The sequence below is a fragment of the Benincasa hispida genome, chromosome 11, assembly GCF_027475165.1.
Source record: "Benincasa hispida cultivar pf3 chromosome 11, pf3_genome.v1.1, whole genome shotgun sequence".
In the NCBI taxonomy this organism is placed as follows: Eukaryota; Viridiplantae; Streptophyta; class Magnoliopsida; order Cucurbitales; family Cucurbitaceae; genus Benincasa; species Benincasa hispida.
The window spans coordinates 48,625,877-48,647,874 of NC_143488.1; the positions used below are offsets into that span (position 1 = coordinate 48,625,877).

General features: G+C 33.5%; 4 protein-coding genes across 5 annotated transcripts; 1 reads left to right on the top strand and 3 right to left on the bottom strand.

Moving 5' to 3' along the window:
- Positions 1–2,752: 2,752 nt before the first annotated feature.
- Positions 2,753–7,211, top strand: LOC120091040 (Protein kinase superfamily protein). Of its 2 annotated transcripts, none has more exons than XM_039048840.2 (8): positions 2,753–2,968; positions 3,546–4,031; positions 4,434–4,599; positions 4,696–4,746; positions 5,107–5,289; positions 5,425–5,518; positions 5,774–6,519; positions 6,634–7,211. In XM_039048840.2, exons 2-8 carry the CDS (start codon positions 3,568–3,570, stop codon positions 6,958–6,960), a joined length of 2,031 nt encoding a protein of 676 aa, XP_038904768.1. In that variant the 5' UTR covers positions 2,753–2,968; positions 3,546–3,567; the 3' UTR covers positions 6,961–7,211. The 2 variants fall into 2 exon arrangements, with proteins under 2 accessions (XP_038904768.1, XP_038904766.1); XM_039048838.2 differs by having other exon boundaries at positions 2,766–2,973.
- Positions 7,212–7,339: 128 nt separating this feature from the next.
- LOC120091041 (myb family transcription factor PHL5-like) lies at positions 7,340–10,162 on the bottom strand. The gene is made up of 7 exons (XM_039048842.2): positions 9,779–10,162; positions 9,087–9,183; positions 8,932–9,008; positions 8,803–8,842; positions 8,655–8,709; positions 8,507–8,576; positions 7,340–7,592 (listed from the first exon to the last, which is right to left on the bottom strand). The coding sequence occupies exons 1-7, from the start codon at positions 10,058–10,060 to the stop codon at positions 7,494–7,496; spliced, it is 720 nt and encodes a 239-aa protein (XP_038904770.1). The 5' UTR covers positions 10,061–10,162; the 3' UTR covers positions 7,340–7,493.
- Positions 10,163–11,244: 1,082 nt separating this feature from the next.
- On the bottom strand, positions 11,245–12,813 carry LOC120090696 (uncharacterized). The gene has a single exon (XM_039048415.2). It carries the CDS (start codon positions 12,384–12,386, stop codon positions 11,463–11,465), a length of 924 nt encoding a protein of 307 aa, XP_038904343.1. The 5' UTR covers positions 12,387–12,813; the 3' UTR covers positions 11,245–11,462.
- Positions 12,814–16,582: 3,769 nt separating this feature from the next.
- LOC120091993 (protein N-terminal asparagine amidohydrolase family protein) lies at positions 16,583–20,796 on the bottom strand. The gene is made up of 9 exons (XM_039050178.2): positions 20,523–20,796; positions 19,256–19,441; positions 18,521–18,585; positions 18,316–18,415; positions 18,186–18,224; positions 17,899–18,090; positions 17,311–17,489; positions 17,070–17,189; positions 16,583–16,856 (listed from the first exon to the last, which is right to left on the bottom strand). Exons 1-9 carry the CDS (start codon positions 20,574–20,576, stop codon positions 16,745–16,747), a joined length of 1,047 nt encoding a protein of 348 aa, XP_038906106.1. The 5' UTR covers positions 20,577–20,796; the 3' UTR covers positions 16,583–16,744.
- Between the last annotated feature and the right edge of the window lie 1,202 nt (positions 20,797–21,998).

Here is a 21,998-nt window from a genome sequence, read left to right on the forward strand (position 1 = left end):
TTCTTATTTTCCATAGCTTCTTTCTTTCCCAAGTTCGCTGAAAATAGAACTGTATGTTTACTAAGCTGTTGTATAGGGATTTTTACTAAGCTGATGTAGCAATAATGGCTAGTTGCAGTTCTTGCCTTCTATGTTTTCAAGTTGTTGCAGCATGATTACAATGTGAGGTCTCCACGTGTTCTACTTCGTCTACTCAGTCTCAAGTTCATAAAAGAAAAGTTAGGAAAAGAGGAGACCTAATCGAGACGTAGAGAAGAAGAAAAGTTGCAGAGTTTGACGGCTGGTTGCAGTCACCATGCTCAAAGATCTTCATTGAGCAAGATTTTTGTGTTCTTTCTTGATGACTGATTAGCGTCTGTTTACACTGTCTCGTGAATTCATTGATGTATGTTGATCTTCTATTGAGCTTCAGATTTCATAACATGAATTATACATTTTTTTATGAGGATTAGGGATGAATTTATATAAAATTTGGAGCTTAGCTTCTAATTGATATGATTTTAGAGTGCTTTTAACGTTTTTGTTTGTGTCTGGCCGAAGCACTTGGACACCTTTTTTTGAGTTTTGGAAAAAATAAAGAAAAGTAGATTATTAATAGATCATGTTAGCCTCTTGTTTAGGTAGCTACTGAGAAGATTATGAATACTCAGCTATGGCATAGAAACAATAGCGTAGAATTCGAATAGTTAATCAAAGATAAATTATAATTTGGGAGATCTAGGAAGATTTTGAGACCATCATTGTGTGGATTGATTATGCAAATTTAATGTTAAATATATCATTTTTAGAGAGACTCGAGGGGATCGATGGTTATGAGAGTTGATTGTACTTGGTCATAGGTATAAAATATCGGTGACATACAAAATTGACCTCTCAAATACTAAGTTGAGTTCATATCTCAAGTCATAGCGATTCATACCCTCATTCCAAACACCTCTTAAACTTTTTTATATGTTACAAGTTTCTATGTATGTTACAAAGTTTCTACGTCTTAAATCATCGATGGACCTAAAAGGTTAAGCTGATAGGTGAAGACAAATTTAACATTTCAATGAGTTTGATATATGAAAAAAGACTCAATAAATAGAAATTAATATTAATTGAGGATTGTAGTGGCTTGAACACAGGATTTCCTGCTTCGATACCATAATAATGTCAGACTTAATATGATTGAACTCATTATCATTCTATATGAGTTCAATATATAGACATATATAGAAACTCTATATTAAGAATAGTAAATTATGCAATAAAGGACAAAAGAGTAATAAATTTCCCTAATTACATATATACTATGACACTACGAACACTGGATCTTTTATTTTGATTCAACACCTGATTAAAGACAATTTTCTCCATACTTAACCTTGATAGAGATCTCCTACCACACCACTTCTTTGTTTCCTTCACCATTTTATTATTGTGCATTTCAAATAGGGACATGCTTATTGTGAAATGATGACCAAATTGAAGAAAATATACATTTAGATAAAATAAGAAAAATAAATTATAAATTTAAAAATGTCAGATAGAAAATCTAGAAGATTTACATAGAGATTTAGTAAATAAAAAAAGGAAAAGGGTTAAGGACCCATTATTCCAATTTCCCAATAAGCTAACCTAGTGCTTTAAAATTGGTCAATTTTGAAATACCAAAAACCATTTGTGTTAAAATTAGAAATTTTCCAAAATGAAGAAAATAGAGGTATGGGAGAGAGGAAGAGGTAGGAAGAAAGTGAAAAGGATGAAGAAAGTAAAAAGAACATAAAGCAAGCCATATAATGTTAAAAAAGGTAATGTGAAATGAAAAATACTTAGAGGTTCATTATAGGTTACATTTATCCGCGTGCATCTTACTAAATTATTAAATTGTTTAATCATTATTTGTTATGTGACAAATTTTTACTATATTTTTCTTAAAATATTATCAATATTATTATTATCTTGTATATGTGATTAGAGAGGGATATAGTACCTTCAATCCTTGTTTAACATAAAATAAGTATTTATGAAGTGTGTGAGACTTATGAAATAAAATAATATATCATTTATTGATGTGTCTGTTATGATTTGTATTTATATTGTAAATATGATTAGGTGTCCTTTATTGTAATTTCATATCTCCTAGATTAGGGTTTCTTAATTACCTATTGGACCTTAGACATATAATAGTTCCGAATCGAATCTCTTTAGCTTGATTAAGTGAATAAGAATTATCATTCTCTCTAAACTTTTGAGTACATGGTATCGACAATTTTTTTTTTAAAAAAAACTAAATACTTTTTAAGGTGAGCTTAGATACTTAGTATGCATTCTCGTTATGGGTCGGAGATTTGAGTCTTCATCCTTATAAATGTTGTACTAAAAAATCCACCTAATTTTAAATACGTCACCTCAAAATGCCACACATTTTTCGTTAGTCAAGTAATGATCAAATTAATTGAGCGACTATTTAAAACCATTTTTCAATCTTTAGGGTTCAAAAAATACAACTTCCAAAATTCATCAACAACTAAAAGTATATTTTATCCAAAATATGTCATGTTATACGATTGTGTCTACTTATTGGTCAATATAATACACGGTTATCAAATTGAGTTCAATTGATAAGATATACCGTTTTTATTATTGACTAATACATATGTATTTTGAATCTTCTCACCCTTATTTTAATTGAGAAAAAAAAAATATTTTTTTAACCTCTATAATCATAGGACCTAAAAAGTTTGTTTTAATTGTATGTATATAAACATTTAAACAATCTTGAGAGAGGGCTTTCCATCTTTTTTTTCACCCTTTTCTATTTCCCGTCTGCGTCAGGTGGTGAGATATAGCTTCAGATTTCATCTCTTCATTTTTCTGGATCCACAAGCAAACTCCCAGATCTTAATCGCCACTCATCTCCTCCTTCTTAAATTCCATCGGATTCTGATCCCTTCCTTGCTCTCCCACAACTCCCCCCTTCAAGGTAAGGTAAGCTTCCCCATCCCCACTTGTTGTTTCAAAGTCCCGCTGATTACAGATTATTATCTTTCCTTGTAATTCTGTTTTGCATATGGAATCGAATTGGGTTGTTATTTCCCCATTTTAGTGATGTTTGAGGCTGGATTTACGGTTTAGTTTTTCTTTGTCGCCCCTCTGGTTATTGGGTGCCCTGCACTCCCAGATCCCAGGGCTTTGTTGGGTTGTTTGGATTGGACTTGCCTAGTGTGATCTTTAGGGTGTTTGGATTGGATCGTGAGTTTTTATGTATATTTTTGTTTTGTACCTTAAGATCCATAAAGTAGTGGCATTGCTATTCGTTAACTAGCGTTGGATCTGCTTTATGAGTGAATGTGAATGCTATTTTTTTTTTTCTTGAACTGCTTTAGATTGAGGTTTTAGGGTTTAGTTTACAGTGTGATGGAGGAATCGATTGTGAATGGTTTTTTGTTGTTCATTTAAGAAGGGTGATTCAGCTCCTATTTTCCCTTTTAAATCCGCAAAAAAGGGACTTTTTGTATTGTAATATTTTTAATGGTTTCATTTGTACGTTTCCCTATCAGTTTCTTTGTATATTTATAAACCATGTGGAGGTTCAAGCCTTTCATGCACAAAGAACCATCCGGTCTCGAGGGTCGCTCGATCGATGTTGGCAATCTTAAGATTCATGTAAGAAACGTCATTGCTGAAGGAGGATTCTCTTGTGTGTACTTAGCCAAGGATGCCGTACACATTTCAAAGCAATATGCTTTGAAGCACATTATATGCAATGATGAGGAATCTCTTGAATTGGTGTTGAAGGAGGTTTCTGTCATGAAATCACTCCGAGGCCACCCCAATGTTGTTACACTTTATGCTCATACTATCATAGATATGGGGCGCACAAAGGAAGCTCTACTTGTGATGGAATTTTGTGACAAGTCTTTGGTCAATGTCCTGGAGAGTAGAGGAGCTGGATACTTCGATGAAAATCAAGTTCTCTTAATTTTCAGAGACATTTGTAATGCTGTATTTGCAATGCATTGCCATTCCCCGCCAATTGCTCACAGGTAAACATGGTAGCTAGTTATCTATATCCAGCAATATGATGATCTTTTAAGCTATACTGGTTTTCAAATTCTTGATTGTCATTTTCCATGACTAGAGTTAATGAACCAGCATAATTTTTGTAGCTAGAACTAGTAGTTTTTCTCATTCAGGGAGAAAAAAGATATCTATTCAATAGCTTTGGAGTCATGTCTACACTACTTTTTGTGGTATATAGTTTCAGCTGATCTAATCCAACCATGTTTAGAAACAGTTGTCACTGGTGTATGGTTTTTGTCTAATGATGGTATGATCCATGTTTCTTGTTAATGAGTCTAATTGCGTAACTAAATCTTGAATGTTTTTTCTATTGCTGTTCTTTTGTAGCATTGTTAATTAATGATTTTCCTTTGTGCAATTTTCAGAGATTTGAAAGCTGAAAATCTTTTGTTAGGCTCAGATGGCATCTGGAAGTTATGTGATTTTGGAAGCACTTCTACAAATCACAAGCGTTTTGAGAAGCCTGAGGAAATGGGAATTGAAGAAGATAACATCAGGAAGTACACTACACCTGCTTATAGAGCCCCTGAGGTATCAAAAGATCTATATCCTATAAAGCAACTTGCAGTTGTGATATCTGGTTGTCAATATGTTACTTATTTTTATCTATTTACCGTTATGGAACAGATGTGGGATCTATTCCGGAGAGAGCTTATAAATGAGAAAGTTGACATATGGGTATGTGAAGTCTTCCTCTTTATTCAAAACATCAAGATGCACTGATATTTTTAAATTGTGATATAGAATTTATGTCTGCGGTTATATTAATTCTTAGCACTCTCCTTCACTCATGAACTCAACTTTGATTTTTCATAATACAAAGTGGCTTACCATGTTAACTATTGATCTTGAAGTGAGGAAGATAGACAATGCATACCATTTTTGCACAAGACATCTACTCTTAAAAATTTTAACAAATCACTCAAGATTAATATCTAAGCTAAATTTTGAGACAATTTATCTATCCCAAAAATTCTATACACATTTAGATGTTTGATGTTTCTTCGTAATTGAGAATTAAATTTTATTACATGACAGGCTCTTGGCTGTCTTCTCTTCCGCATATGTTACTTCAAAAGTGCTTTTGATGGAGAGTCAAAACTTCAAATTTTAAATGGGAACTATAGGATTCCGGAGTTACCAAAATATAGCTCATCGATTACAGACCTAATCAGAGATATGCTCCAAGCTTCCCCAAATGACAGACCAGACATCACGCAGGCAAGCGCTTTGCTTGATTGGCCATTCATCTCCATGAATTTAGGTTAGTTTAGATTGCTCATGTCCATGACAATAGTAGGTGTCGGGATTCTCATAATTTCTTCCTAATCTTGGGGTTTGTTTGTGCTGTTACAGGTTTGGTTTCGTGCTAATAACTTGCTACCTGTTGGATCACAGAAGTCATTACCTGATCAGCCACCTGACATGCCCTCTGCAGACAAACAGGAAGGTGAGGGTGAGGGGCTTTAGCGTTCACTTGTACGATTAGATCTCTTTCTCTAAAGGAACTTTAATGGATGTCTCAGATAGGATACATGATGGCATCAAATAAAATCTTACTCTTTAGGAGCATTTACATGTTATATGTTATCTAGTTCATTGAGAAAAAATAGATTTAGTTTATATCTCTAGTTGGATGAATGTGCAAAGGTTTTAAATTATGATTTGCTGTTGAATTTTGTTGATATGAATGATATCTTACCAGGCACTTCAAACCCTATGAACAAGTCGTCTCCTATGCCTCGTAGAAGTCCGCCCCCACCTCCATCAGTTAAAAGTTCGTCACAAGCAACGTCACATATGCCTAAGGCAGCAGGGGGAGGTGGAGGTGGAGGTGGAGGACCGCTGGGTGCTTTCTGGTCTACTCAACATGCCAGTGACACAGTCAACGAGGATACAAATAGAATTAGGTTTGATGAAGAATCAACTTCTCGTAGTACATCAAAACAAGATCGGATTAATCCAAATAATCATTCTGCGCACAAGAATGCTAGTCCTGGGGATGTAAACCAAAAGCCAAACAAGACTGTGACAGATAGTGGTTCATTCAGAGACTTCGAATTATCATTTTTCCAGAATGAAGCAGAACATGGCTCTGGTGGATCAAAAGCATCAAAAACTGAGAGTGCGACTTTCCAGGACAAAGCTTTTAACAATTTTGTTGCTGAGTTTGATACCGCCAAATTCAGTTCTGAGGCCACTAACAACAGACCGGGAAAGAAAATAGCATTGGAGGCCGAGGTGGAGAAGTTGAAGGAGCAACTCAAGCAAGCAAATTTGGAGAGAGCCGAAATCACATCCAAATTTGAAAAGCTGTCTGCTATCTGCCGTTCTCAGAGGCAAGAGATACAGGAGCTCAAGCAAGCACTTGCTGCTAGGAGTCCATCACCAAACAAACCTGAAATAAAAAATCATAATTCACAGGACGTCCAATCTTCAGCCGTTCCTCGGGTATTCCTTCACTTTCTTTTTCATCCTGTGGACTTGGTTTTCTGCATTATATTTACAAGGAAAACCACCATCATTATGTAATGTAAAATGATTTCTGTTAATTTCATCTTTCAGCTACAAAAGGCCGATTTGAGTACTCCTAGCCCTGATGCAAAGCCATGGCAGGCCTTTGCAGAAGAATCCCCAAATCAGCAGTCTGTCTCACCCGAGAAGGGTGTCAAATCTGTGAGAACTAGAAGCCTCCAGAGAAAGCAGGCTTCTCCAGAAGACGCTGGATTCGAAAGCTGGGGCTTTGGAGCAGAGAGTTTCACAGCTGTGTCTGCTGGAAGTTCTAACACATCTGGATTAGCTGGTGAAAGGAATAGTTCACAACAACGCACTGGTGGTGAACCAAAAAACAATGACATATCTTCACAACCTGCTGGTTGGGCTGGTTTCTAGTTCCAGCCATGGTAGGAAGCTGAACGTGATCTTTGCGTGGAGTTTTTTGTTTCGTGGCAATACTTTCCAAAAAGGATACAAATTTGCGGTCGGCTTGAAAGAGTAATACTGATAGAGATGTTTTCATTAAAATCCATTATATATGTGTATTTGTGGTTGTGGTTTATAAGATCAAGTTATATGGTGGTACTTCTGCATCTGTTGCTTGTTTTTGGTCTAATATGATATAATAAGTTACCATTTTTACCAAACATCGGACTTGAAACCATTTTTGTATACCATCTCTGTGTGATTATCTCTCATGAATTTCTGTTTGAATCTCTGCTATACCCTTTATTTATGTGTTTAAATGTGAGTTATTTTTGTTTAAGATTCAAAATGGAAGAATAGATATATAAATAAAGTCTGCTTAAGATTTGTTTACACAAAACTGAGATGCAAAATCAGGTTGAAGAGATATTCCCAGGAAAAGATGGCTGTAGAAACAAGAACACACTTTTTTGATCCAATCCAAGTCCATTTTATTTTCTCTATTAGTCATTTCTAAACACAATAGGCTTCCTTCTTTGTTCTAAAACTCCTCTTAGTTGCTTCATTTGTTCTTCAATGGCTGAGATCAAGTTCTTCTGAACCTGTACCCAGAAAGCAAGCATCAATGGCAGTATGTTTGGAGGAAATTAAAACTTCAAATGCATCTTTGGCATTAATGAAACATTTAGCATGTTAGTTCAATTATCGTAGGTCACGGGTTTGTTAGTTTCAATTGCTATATAAAACCTAGCAATGAAATTAGTTCTCAAACTATAATGGATCATATACATAGGATTTAATATCTAAACAGTTTTTTTGACAACTACATATAGTAGACTCATGATTGTCTGGTAAAAATACTTAAATGTTCAGGATACATATAAGTAATTTCAAACACTCCTAAATATAAAAACAAAATATGAAACCTAAGTTTTGTAAACTTTAACATGTGAACCCTACCTCTTAAATTATGCACCACCTCTTTATGAATTTTAAACCTACAAACGAGATATAAGCTAAACTTAAATCTTGACTTCTAAAACTCATTTCTTCACACAATCTAAACCCCTTACAAATCAAGACTTTGCATCTCCAAATGACAATTACAAGCTTTCTAAACTTGTGGCCTAAACACACTGCTGAAGTTGAAATTGATTTACTTAACTACTTAGGAGGTGGAGGTGTTTGACCGAATGAGTTGCGGAAAGTGAAACTTTACTCCTTGTTTGGGTCAAAGAGTTTATGAGCCCCACAACTAATTAATATCAAATTTATGTCTTATTAACTCTTTACACGACAGGTTTTAGGAGTTCATAACTCTTTAAGTTCACAATTCCACTTCTTACCTCAAATACCTCCTTAGAGAGATAAGAACCATCCTCTCCATTTTCTTTTTCTTTTTTTTTTTTTTTTAAAGAATTTCATTATATAAATAGATGGGAAGATAACACAGTTGAACAAAAAAAAAAAAAAAAAAACATTAAAATCAATAAATTCTGGAATGGGATTATCAGACCTCCAATTGTTCATTCAAACTACTCTGAGTATCAAGTTGTTGTCTCACTGCTTCCATCAGCTGCTTCCCTCTGCTTGGATATGATCAAAGTTTGTAACATTTTCTTTGTTGTGATTAATGTTAATGCAAACCAAGTACACAAACTTACATGTTTTGGTTACTCTGCATCAGTTCTTTCTTGTTAGTTTTTCTCTCAGCTTTCCCTGCTTCACAAACAAATTTTGGTTTAGTTGAGAGTTTATGTTAACTTACATTTCTAGGTTGATAGAGTTTAGGATAAAGATAAGAACTTACACCTTTTGAAAATTCTTGAATATGTTGAAAAATGCGATATTTCTGAAATGGAAAAACATTTGGTCAAAAACTAAATCAAAAGATTCACAATCTGAGAGTGAAAATTTGTTAGCTTTTTCTGCATAACAAACCTGCAAGTGGCTTTTTATATGGATAAGAGTCAATCCTTTAGTTTTCATCAAGTGAAAGAGTTGCTTTGGTGTGGCTTCTGCACTTTTGCAACAAACACAGAATTACTAATTCTCAGATGGCCATATCCTGATTATTTACCATATACGTTACTTACTTTGAGCGCCTCCGAGCTGGTCGACGCAATCGATGAACTTTTGGTGAAGTTCTTTACTCCATTTAATTCGTGTCTTAGAAACGATTCTTGATTTTGACTGCATGACAACAAGGACCGAAATAGGTTTAAATACTACTTTGATTCCAGTAATTTTACTTTTAATTCGATTTGGTGTCTCTACTTTTAAAATTTACATTATTGTTTCTATGCTTTTGAAACAAAAAAAAATTTAAATACTACTTTGATCCTTGAATTTTTACCTTAGGTTCAATTTAATACCTGTACTTTTAAAATTTCATTTTATTCATGTCTTAAAAACGATTCTTGATTTTGACTATACGAGAACAAGAATCAAGAAAGGTTTAAATACTATTTTGGTCTTGGTACTTTCGGTTCAATTTGGTTTCAGTAATTTCAAAATGTACATTTCCGTTTCTGTATTTTTGAAAAATGACCATTTTAGTCATTTTATCTTTACTTTTGTCTTGTTTTTCTCTAATTTTTTGCAAAACATGGATCAAAATGGTCGCAAACATAAACCAAAATGGACATTTTGAAACTAAAATGTACCTGAACTAAAAGTACTTTCGTCCAAAGTAAGTAGTATTTAAACAAAAGGAAAAAAAGATGAGCTTTTATCAATATACAAAATTTTTTGAATGAAAAGCAAGCAAAGTACTGTTAAGACTGACCTTTTTGTTATCACATTGCATCAACTCCTCACATGACAAAGAACAGTGGTCACCATTGGACTCTTGGGAATAGCTTGATTGATGTTGATCTTCTTGAGGGTTTAGTGAATGAAAAGAAGAAGATGAAATATGAAAGTGATGATCATTAGTGTTGGAGGATGCAAATGAAGACTCTGTTTCTGGAAAAGTTTGATATCCTTCAAAGACATAGAAATCATGAAATGGGGAATCCAAATAAGAGAGTGGATAAAACCCATTGTTGTCATTCATCATCAAGTTCATAGCATAATCATATGAAGGAATACAAGCAAATGCAAAGCAACTAAATGTTTATATGTGAGGCTGTTTGATCCACTTTCTTGTAATGGTAAGGACATAGTGTTGTCATGGAGTACTATTTCTAAAATTTTATTCTTCTTTCTTATGGTTTCTTTTCCCCACAGTACAAAGTTTTTGTCTTTTGATGGGAAGAATTAGTACAATTTGTACAAAGTTCTTTTATATATATATATATAGAAAAAGAGAGTAGCACAAAATTATAAAATTGTATCAACTTTCACAAGTAATTTTGAGTTATAATTCTAGTAGTTTGGCTTTGCTAACATCGATAAACTCTAGTCTCCAAGACTCATGTTTTAATTGTTTTTCACAATTTATGATTATTTTAAAAATGTTGGTGAGTATCTAGACAATGTGCACCTCAACTAATTTTTCGAGCCAATTTATCTAACTCCACAACATTTGAGTATATAAAAAATTATTAAATATTAAATTCTACATGACCCTATACAACCAATCATTTCTCTTTATTCCAAAACTAAACTAAATATAACCAACCACCCAAGTCAAGGTAGCTCAACGATAATTGATATGCATGATATAATTCCCTCTCTAAGATTTGATCTTCATCTTCATTATTGTGTACAGAAAAAAAGAAAAAAAAAACGTAGTACAATCAATCAATTTAAGGTCAATATATTATTTCGGGAGTTATCAATTAAAACTTCAAATTAACGATGGAATCAATATAAATCAATTTTGACACATTGTTAGTGATTTATAGCTATAAAATCTATCTAAGTAATTCATTCCAAAGGAAGAGGAGGAGATAAAAAATGGGTCAAATTTAATGAAAGCACTACTGCAATTTAATTCTCACGGTTCTTTCTAATTTACCTTAATTGTTATATTTAAACAAAAGATATTAGGATGTTAGGAGAAATTTAACAAAACGTTGGGACCCAATCAAACATTTAAAACTATAGAGATGGAAGTTCAAATCATCCCAACTAAAACGACAATTTAACCATCATTTTTTAAATAACATTTTGTTTATATAGTTATATAATTAGCTCCTCAAAAGATTCTTTACCTGGAAAAAGAGTTACAAATACAGTACAAATATTTGAATTTTAAATTAATTAAAACTTTTCCCAAAAAAGAAAAAAAAAGGCATAATATTGCAATTTGTCCAAAGTAACTTTCTTTTTTATTTTTTAGAAAAAGGAATTTACAACTCCACCCTTGGCACTTCAATTATTGCTTAACGGTCCCTCATAGTCACAGGCCTCATTTATCGCCATCGGAAAGCCCAATGGGCCAACAATCACGGGCCTGGGCCAGATCACGCGACTTCCGTTTTCAGCCCACAAAAAAGTGGACTCTGTTTACACTTTTTTCAAGCTCACTTTTTCTTCCTTGTTTCAACCGGCGGAGTCGCCGGTGCAGCCTTCTGGTCACCGATCTCCGACTGAAGTTCCTCTATGTTCTTCTTCAACCACCGGCTTTCTGTCCATAAATCGTCCAAATGCTTCTTCAAAGCTAAAAACTCTCCGGCTCCGCCAGCCTCATTGCTTTCTCGTTCGCTGTCGCTTGCCATCGCGCGTTCGATTTTGATCTTTCCTAATGCTAGATATGGCATTTTGGAGGGCGGAATCTTGGCCAAGAAGTCTTCCTTCTTCATGCTCGTCGGAAACCTCATGCTCCATCGGAACTTCACCGCCGCCGAGTCTCTTAACTTAAACGTCGATCTCGCATTAATCTCCACGGTGGAGAGCACATCATCGACACGATTCCATACCTCGGAGCAATCGATTCTCTGGCTGGAGAGAACCGCATTTCCAAGCCCTAGCCGTAGGTCACTAGTTTCGCCGCCATCGACTGATTTACCTCTACTCAGAGCAGCAACATGATAATCGACTTGCGAAATCGAGTTTCGATAGGGCAAATTGAAATTCGCGATGTGCGATTGGAGAGATCTGCGGAGAGTGAAATCGCCGAGTTGAGGCTTGAAGTGAAGGAAGAATCGAGGGGGTTGGTTACCTGGAAGGTTGAATTCGGCAGTGACAGTCATGGGAGAGTCAATAGGCGAGCCGAAGAGTCCGATTCCGGCCTTGACGGCGAGAGAGAAGGGGTTGAGAGAATGATTGGGATGGTAAGAGAGGTTGAAGGAAGGGCCGGATCTGAAGAAAGTGGCGAAGGTGAAGGAGAGATTGTCGGCTTCTGCAAGATGAATGGCGGAACGGAAGGGGAAGCCGAAGAAATTAAGAGGAATTTTGGCTCTGAAAATAGGGTTTTGATCATCGCGGAAGATGATGGAAGCTTTCATAGTAATGTGATGAAGATGAAATTGTTCGAAATTGGGGATGAAAATCAAACAATTGGAATGGATTCGCCTTCGTTTGATTCAATGAACAAATCAGTTCGCCGAGCTTGCCCTCTTATGTATGCAAGTCAAATATTTGTTTATATTTCTCTTTTGAGTTTAGACAATGGTCGGTGAAACAAAGAGAAGCCCTATGAATGTGAGTAAATCTCTAATCGGGTGTTGGTTTTAGGAAAGTTTACCTAAAAGCTAAATTATCTAGGGATTAAAGTTTTTTTTTGTAATTGATCTCCCCTTCCTCTTCTATTAAGGTTGAATATGATTTTAGGGAGGTGGTCAATCTGATCAACAACTACTCGTCAAATTTCACTGTAATATGTCATTCATACAAAAAATTCATTTAAAAAGTCATATTAGAATTTTTAGTTTTTGTATTTTGTTTCTGAGTAAATACCATTTGGATCTTTTTTGTACTTTAATTCTAGTACTTTCATTTATCCAAATTTAATCTATGTAATTTTTATAAATCTCAAATTTAGTCTATGTTATAAGTTTGTTGTTGGTTTTTCTTTTAAGTATGTATTAACATTCAACATCCATTTATAAATTTTGAAAATATATTCACATATTTTTTTTTTTCATAAATTATAATTATTATTTAACCAGTTTCGATAAAAACTAATTTTAAAGAACTAAATTTGAAATTTATTGGAAGTATAAGGACTAATTTTAGATCATCGAAAGTACAAAGATTAAAATAAAATAGAATCCAAAGTACAAGGACTAAAATGATATTTTAACCTCATTTTTCCAATATTGTAGTATATGTACTTTCATTTTCTTTGTTGTGTAATTCTTATATACTGACCCATGACAACCTTTTTAATTTAACAAGTCATCTTTCTTTCCAGCCGTCATACGATTCTACCTTAAAGTCGATGGAGACACGAGGCTCAATTTAGCTACTCGAATGTCCACCCAACCAAGTGCAAAAAACACAGTAGAATCAGGCCCGAGTGATCAGACTTAACATAAATGTAGCCACTAGAGACTTCCAGAGGAAAATCTCATGGCTTATAGGATACTTACAAAGGGACAAGACACGGATCGACACGAGAGGAGAACCTTACCTATGATACAAAATCCAACTTGACGATGCAAGTAGGAGAGGGCTTCGAAGCTAGGTTGTAGTGAGCATCCCAAAGAGGTGAAGGCCATAAGAAAAGCTTCCCCAGAAGCTTTCCATTGCAGCGTCAGTTAACGTGAAGGTTATGGCACTGAAAGATTCTGCTCCGAGTTAGAAACTGCATTTCAGGAGGGGTAGCCCCGATTTCCATAGGTTCTTGGTTGGAAAGTTGTCTTTTGTAAGTAAGAATATAGCGTTTTAATTTATCAATATAAACTTAAATATTATTAATCCAATTAAGTTGGCTAATTGAGCAAAGTTCACATAACTATGAGAATATTATATTCATTTGTGATTGATGTGAATTCAACCATTGATTCATTCTATGTATCAGAAGAAGCTATTACAAGATGCAAGACAAAGAAAATTCATAAAGCTTTCACGCTACATCTTTAAAGGCTAGCTAATGCAAAAGAAGATATAAATCTTTTAGTCCATATTTATTTATAATGTTAATGCAACAAATCAAGAAGAGAATAAAATGAAGATGACATGGAAAATGTTTATAGTTTGAAAGGTGACATGATGGATAAGAAAACCATGCAGAAATTTTATATAGGGGTGTCAGTCAGATTGTATCTCATGGAAATTCATGATGTTGTCAGAAGTGCTCATCAAACCTAGCGTCTTCTAGAATAGATATTTAAGGCGATTTGGAGTGTTGCCATGTTTTTTTCCTTCTGCATTTAAACGTCTCAATTGATGTGCAATTGAATTTTCATTTCCTAGATCTTATTTTCTCAAATTTTCATTTGTTTGCTTTCAAAATACTTTTGTATTCTTGGTCCATTTAACCTTTAAAATGGCTTATAATACTTTGCTAATGGCAACTTATTGTTATCTTAAAACATAAGTGTCTTCAACACTTGGTGTAGCCTTTTTCAAATCTTTGTTTAGATTTGAAGTTAAATCGATTCATTAAATTAGTCTTGATCAATCTAATTCTAGGAGAGCCGTCTTAGAATGTTAAAGTGACCATTATAGATTTTATGTTGGAGTTAATAGTTACTCATCTTCAAACGAAGTTAAATTGATCATAAATTGTGAATGTTTGTAAGAATTCTAGGACCTTTAGTTTTGCAACATCCAGCAACTTTTAGCATTTATTAGTGATGCTTTAAGGTGCTATCCTCGACTCCTACGAAGATATGATCAACTCCTAAAATTCAACAAAAAATAATATTACGTTATGAGAAGAATGGTGTGACACCTTTCAATATGAAATATATGCATAAAGTTGCAACACAACCTTATTTTCTCCTTTTGTCATTCAAGGTCAACTTTTAACTATTTTGTAAATGAATAATTCAAGCAAGAGTTTAGATGATGATCAAAACATTTGAAATGAGGAAGTTAGAATATTACCCTTTTGGTCGACTCAATTAGAGTTGAATTCGTACGTTTATATAAGGGTATATTCGTAATTCTGAGCTTGAAATACTTACATGGCACAGAAGATGGCCATTTTGTTTCGATTCATAGTTGACGCGCAATTGCCTGAAAACGACAACGACAAACCTCATAATATCGACATAAAAATAGATTTTTTAAAGATAATTGTTATTAAGGATAAAATTGTTATAAATATTTTAAAATATAGTAAAATATTGATTTTTTTTTAGAAAATAACGTTATTTTAATATTTATTAACAAAAATAGGGTTGGTTTGAAATTTTTGACAAAAATAGAGTTGTGAAATCGTGAACGAGGTCCATGAGTTTTGACTCAGCACATAAATCGTGTACCCGTCCACGATATTTTTTGCGTTTTTACATATTCGGATAATCTTTTACTGTGAAATTCAAATTTTCAAAGGTACAGTAAAATAAAAATTAAATCAAATTTCTAGTCACGAATTAATTCTAAATCGGTTTTTTTCACATTTTTCCCAACTTCTATCTTTTCTTTTATTTGTTAGTGTTTTTTGTTTTGCATTTTCGGAGAATCTTTTAATGTGAAATTTAAATTCTTAAAAGCCTACGGTAAAATAAAAATTGAATCAAATTTCAAGTCACGACTAATTTTTTTTTTCACATTTCTTCCAAATTTTGTCTTCTTCTTTTATTTTTCCATCTTCTTATTTTATTTTTTTAGTATTTTTTTTTTTTTTTGCATTTTTGGAGAATCTTTTATTGTGAAATTCAAATTCTTATAGGCTAAAATAAAAATTAAATTGAATCAAATTTCTACCCATGAATTAAGACTAAATCTATTTTTTTTTTCATTTTTCCCAACTTCTGTCTTTTTTTTTTGTATTTTTGTAGAATTTTTTATTGTGAAGTTCAAATTTTTAAAGGCCTGTAAAATAAAAATTGAATCAAATTTCTAGCCACGAATAAATCAAATCTATTTTTTCACATAGATTATTCAAATAGATTTGTTCCGCCTTATATCCACTTAAATCAAAAAGCAATAAAAAAAATAATAAAAATATGGAACTCGTGGACCCCCGTTAGCTGACATAAAAATCGTGTATCGGGTACACAATTTTGCTACCCTATTTTTGTCAATACTTTTTCGATAATATTTTGCTATATTTGTAAATAAGTTGGTTCATTTTTTTTTTTTTTTAAAAACAACACTTTTTTAAAGGGCAATCTATATAAAAATACAGGAAAAAATACTTTAAAAAAAATTTATGCATTTATCATAGTGATTAGCAATGCAAGCATTCATATAACAATAAAATAATCGTCATTTCTTCAACAATATGTAATGCCAGTTGCTACTATTTTTAAAAGTTTTCGTTCAATCCTTAAACTTTTAAGTTTCAGTCAAATAGTCTCAAAACATTAAAAATGTTTAAATAGATTTTTTTTTCTTGTTTAAGAGGTTTGTAACCTTTAAAAATGAGAAGTCTTTAAATTTTAAATTGTGTCCAATAAATTCATTTTTGAATCTCATAGGTGGATCAATGGGCACTTCTCAAAATTTCCAAAGTTATTGGACAAAAACTGAAGACAATTCAATTTTATGTTTTGTGGATTGGTTAGTTAAAAAAAAAAACAGTGAATGGACTAAAAACTCATAAACTCAAATTTATTTGGGTGAAGATAACAATATACTCTCTCATTATTTAAAATGGAAAAAGAAATGGAAATATATTCAACAATGTCACAGATCATTAAAAGGATAACTATAGGGGATTAATACAAAGAAATCAGCACAGAAGAAGTCAGTTAAAGTTCCTTTCCCATTTTCCATCAGCAGCCCTTCTAAAAATTCTTGGCTTTTTCTTTGGGAAGGTCTCTCTCCAATCTGGGTGTTCGACTAAATAAGCCCACTGCCTGTTAGAGAGGGAGAGAATATTCATTTCCACATATACGTTACGAGCGGTATTTGGTTATTATAAATCGAATTATACGAGAAAAAAATCTCTTGAAACATTCTTGGAGGAAGGAAGTATATAATTCGATGGAAGAATGTTTCGAAATTTAGGTGATTGCAGATGATATAGCATGTAAATGTATCTTATTTGGAGTGTACTTGACATGTGATACCTTCTAGCACTCTCCACGAAGTCCGGTCCTTCTGCAGAAGGGGAGGTAGAACATGACTGAAGGATTTCGGAATCGGAAAGGCATTGTAGAGACAAAGCAATGCGTTGTTTCCATGGCGACCTATTATATCACAAGAACATCATTCGCTGTCGAGCTGAGTAAATTGTAACAAAACATTCACAATTTGAAAAGGGAAAAAGAGATCAGGGGGAGAATTTCCAGTTAAAGGTTGACAGTTTACCAGCGGCATGGTTCGATTTTGAACTGATCAGTTTGAGTTTCATAGGTCTCCAACAGTCTGCCCTCCCAACTTGGATCCTCGTACGAAGATGATAGTCGAATTCTCCGAACAACTTCATCTGGACATCTTGAAGTACTATCAAAGCTAGCAGGGAACACAGATCCATCAGAAGTTTTCACCTGAACTAGCAAAAAGAAAATCACATTATGCAAAATGAAATTAGCACTAGGATAAGAAAAACATCCACTTCTGCATTAAATCCAGAAAAGTACAATTTTCATCTCCAAATATGCTTAAAATGACTATTCACAAACACATGATTTTGGAACGAAGAAAAGTAACCAGTGAAACAGTATAAAAGGAAATGAAAGTTAAAAGTAGTTAATCGAGCATATTTAATTAAATATTTGTTCTAAAGGTAGAAAAAGGTTTTCCCAAACACACTCAAACACTGCTGATCTTCTTGGCATGTTTATTGTTAAATTGTATAGTTTGTAAATCTGCTCATAAATTGTGATGATAATAATAACTGAACCCAAAAAGAGAACAAATAAACAGAACATGAAACTGGATGGAGCGAAGGCTGACCACGAATCCGTTGAAGATAGGGTAAGCATTCCCTTCAGAGTCTCGGCGAGTGTTATGCCTAAGAATACAAAGAGTCTGAAGATGAAATTTCTCTGGTCTTGTCCACAAACTCTCGATAATTTTGTTACACAGTGGAAATGAATAACCCTCCATCTTTTTATGATCTCCTGTCCGGGTGATATTATTATTTTCCTGCATCAAAGCCCAATTCATTCGATTCAATTCAACTGATTTTGTGGATAGCATCCTTGGAAATCAATCACAAAGTTATGGGTCCTGGGACAGACTTCGAGTAGAACATCTTCAAAACCTCCAACTAAATGAACCTGCATTGGTAATAGATTCAAAATCAGTCCTCAAGCATTTTCTAAGAGCAATTAGTTTGTTAGATAAGGGGGATTGACATCCTGAAATTACATCTAACTCAACATCAGAAGCGGGATCAACAACTAGGGATAACATCTGCGAGAGAGCAATTTTGATGATGTCTGGGAAATCCATATGTGCAACAGATGTCCTGAAATCCAGGAAATGGGGTTAGGATGCATAAGTTGACAATAAGTGTGACCTAATAGCAAGATTAGCAGAAGAATATATATAATTTTTCAGAATTAATTCTTACATTCCATTTTTTCGATTCCGAATAGCTATGCCCACACAAGTTGTTGCTTCATCAGTGCCAACAAACTTTAGTTATGCATTATGGGGTATAAAGACACAGTTAGACAAGAACAGCAATCTGCATTCTAGAGAAGTAGACTATTTACTTTAATAGATTTATTAAAAGTGCACACTTCTACATGAGGGTCCAATACCTTCTTACTCTGTAAGCATCAACTTCTATTCGGAATGCAATTGAAAATACTTATGGTTGAATAAGGGAACAAATTTGCTTTTGGTTCTTTGTTGAAGTCCTAAGGATAAATATCATAATCTTTTGGCATTTTTCAGAGGATTTTCACGATCTCAAAAACCTAATCTTCAGAGTATTATTGACATCTCATGGGACACATAAGAATCATATATTTTAGAACCCAATGATATAGTTGTACAACCTATAAAGTTGATCCTGTTTAAGCAAGGTCGTGGTTGTGACACAAGAGCAATTAGATGTTTGGCCACAATAAAGTCTTGGAAACACAACTAGGTTTTGAAGCATAAAAATGCAGGAAAACAGATCATTCAATCTTTGAGCCATTTAATCCAATAGCTGACTTCAGTATAGCTGTTAAAAGATATTTCAGTTACTCTGCAGCTATTCATATCAATTATCCAGTAAGAGAATTAGGAAAGGACATAATTGAAATTCATGAGTGAGCAGCTTAACCAAAGAAAGGGAGAGGGAAAAAAAAATCACATCCACTAATGCAGGATCTACAATGGCATATTCTTTCTGAAACACATAAATCCATTTACTCATAGTTGATCTCTCCACGCCAGACTGTTCAGAAACTGTGAACCTCATCTCTGGAGTACCCTTGAATGAATTTGTGGCATTGACAAGGTAATGGCACTCCATTAAAGCATACAGGACATCAGCTCCCTGTTCAGAAAAAGCATTTCTCTCTTAATGATTAAACAACGTACAACTTTTTCCAAGCATGGTTTTGGACACCTAAAAACTTGTGATCTAATTTAAAAGGAAAAACATAAGATGCTAATATGTCAATCATACATATAGAATATCTTCTCCAAGTGTTAAGGAACCTTGATTGTCGGATCTAAGAACATGTTGAAAAATGAGACCCAAAGAACTCAACCCCAACAGACCTCAAAACCAATTTGATCTCAACTTCTAAGATAAGCTAGATAACAAATTACTTAGATGATCTAATAAACCAAGGATTGGACAAAGCTTTGAAACTCTCATCAATCCTTGATCTTCAAAGCACTCCACAAACAAGACAGATCACTTGAATACATCAAATATTCATTAAACACGTGGATGAATCTGGATTTTTAGATTCATAGTGACTCTTGGATGAAAGAGTGGCTTTTGATGGATGAAAAGTTGCAACTCTTTCACTTTGACTTGAAAACTTAGCTTGGAAGCAAGCATTTAATCCTTCTTAAAATCTTTTAGCTCTAGCTCAATTCATTGCCACTTATTTCCTTATCACAAGCCATTCATATAGTCATATCCAGAAAATTAATCAGTAAAAAATGTCGTTCACAAGATCAAAAGATCAAGAACATGATAATGATCAAGGGCAAACAGACTTACGTTTCAGGAATTTTCCTCCAGATAAATTCAAATATGAGCAGATGAATCATTACAAACTTTAACACCCTTAACAGAAGTTAAAACACTGACAGTCAAACAGTGTGTACAGAGACTTGATCGTGGAAAATACAATCAGAGAGCAGACAATAGCAAACTTATATTATTGAATAGCTCAAAATCCATGTTCCCATGAAGAGATTGAAAACACCCACATCGTTAAACAAGAAAGTGCGGGAATTCCGAATCGTTTTTCACAAAAAAACCAAATATAGAGATGGGAAAACGGGAGACTGTAAAGATAAGCTAGAAGGGTTCATCAGAATGTTTGAAATAGGAGTTTCAAGTGAAAATTGGGGAGAGAAGAAAATGCAATACAGTGAAGATTCAGGTGGGAAGGTACCTTATTTGATGAAGATGATTCGACGGTGAAGGGTGCTCCATCGACGAAAATCATGGTTCTTGTATGGAAGCTAGAAGAAGATGAGAGATGAAGGAACACAGGGGGGGAGAGAAGAATAGTAGAAGGGGAAATTTGCAAGGAGAAGGAACCAATCAATGGAAATTATGGAATATGATATGGTTTGTTTGAGAGGAAAAATGGGTTTTCAGGGGGTTTTCTTTGCTTTAAAATCATGTTCATACCATACCAAGGTAATCAGTCCAAATTCTGTATTAAAATTTTAGTTTCATCCTTAGCCCCAAACTTAAATAATTAATAAAATTATGACTAAAAAACACCATTAACATCACTTGAAAAATGCCAAACATGAGTGAATGTTAATTAACATGAATTTATATTATCAATCTTGACATTTGAATTTTAATTCACTCTACATATTATCAAAAAAAAAAAAAAAAAAAAACTCATTATCAAAAAAACGTCATCACTATAGTCAATTGCCATAAGTGTAATCATATGTTCAAAGGTCACATAATGTTTTAGCTCATAAGCTGGCAACCAAGGCCTTGAACGATGAAATTTCCTCTAAGTTGGTTGTCCTCCGCTTATCTAGGAGTGGTTTTCTTTTTTATTATGTGAAGATGTAATTCTTTATACGTTGTTTTTCATTCTAAAAAAAATATTGTATAGTCATGGCTTTTTTCATTAAAACCCAAATGAAATCTAACCTACCTTTTGTAAATAACATTTCCAGAATCAACCTCGTACAAAAAGTTGACTCTTGCTCTCAATTCTCACCACTCACTGCTCACTATTTTCATAATTTTATTTTCTTCCTTTTGTGATTCATTATTATAATTTTATTTTCCTCTTTCATTTTTTTTAAATGATTGTTACTCAATACTCCACTAGTCAATATGTTTAAAGGAATAACAACTTGAAAAATGTCAAAAAAAGAAAAATGAATAAAAGAAAAGTCAACTAGTAATGATACCAAGAATTAAGAAACAAAAGTGAGAGTCACACATGTACACAATTCACTTCGTGATGATACAAGTAAAAAGTTATAAAATTAAAGTTTAAAAAGTGAGTCAAATTTCGCTCTGGCCTTGTGTCAAATGGGTCATTCCTACAATTTTCTCAACATCAATACTCCATCGACCTAAGTTTCCCTCTACCCTTCTCTAATTTCACCTATCTCACTACTTTCATCATTATCTTTGCCTTTTGGATCTCTCATTATTGTTTGATAGGAATAAGTCTAATAAACTTCAAATCCAATACAACAAAGTAGATTATCATTCTTCTACTCATACTCATCCCACCTTACCATTATTCATATAGAAAAATGAGTTAAATTTTTTTCATTATATATGATTATAGATATATCCAAATCGTAACACATTCTCCATTTTTAATTATCTAATTCGAATATTTTTCAAACACTCTTCAACCATGTTTCGCTTTCATAAATAT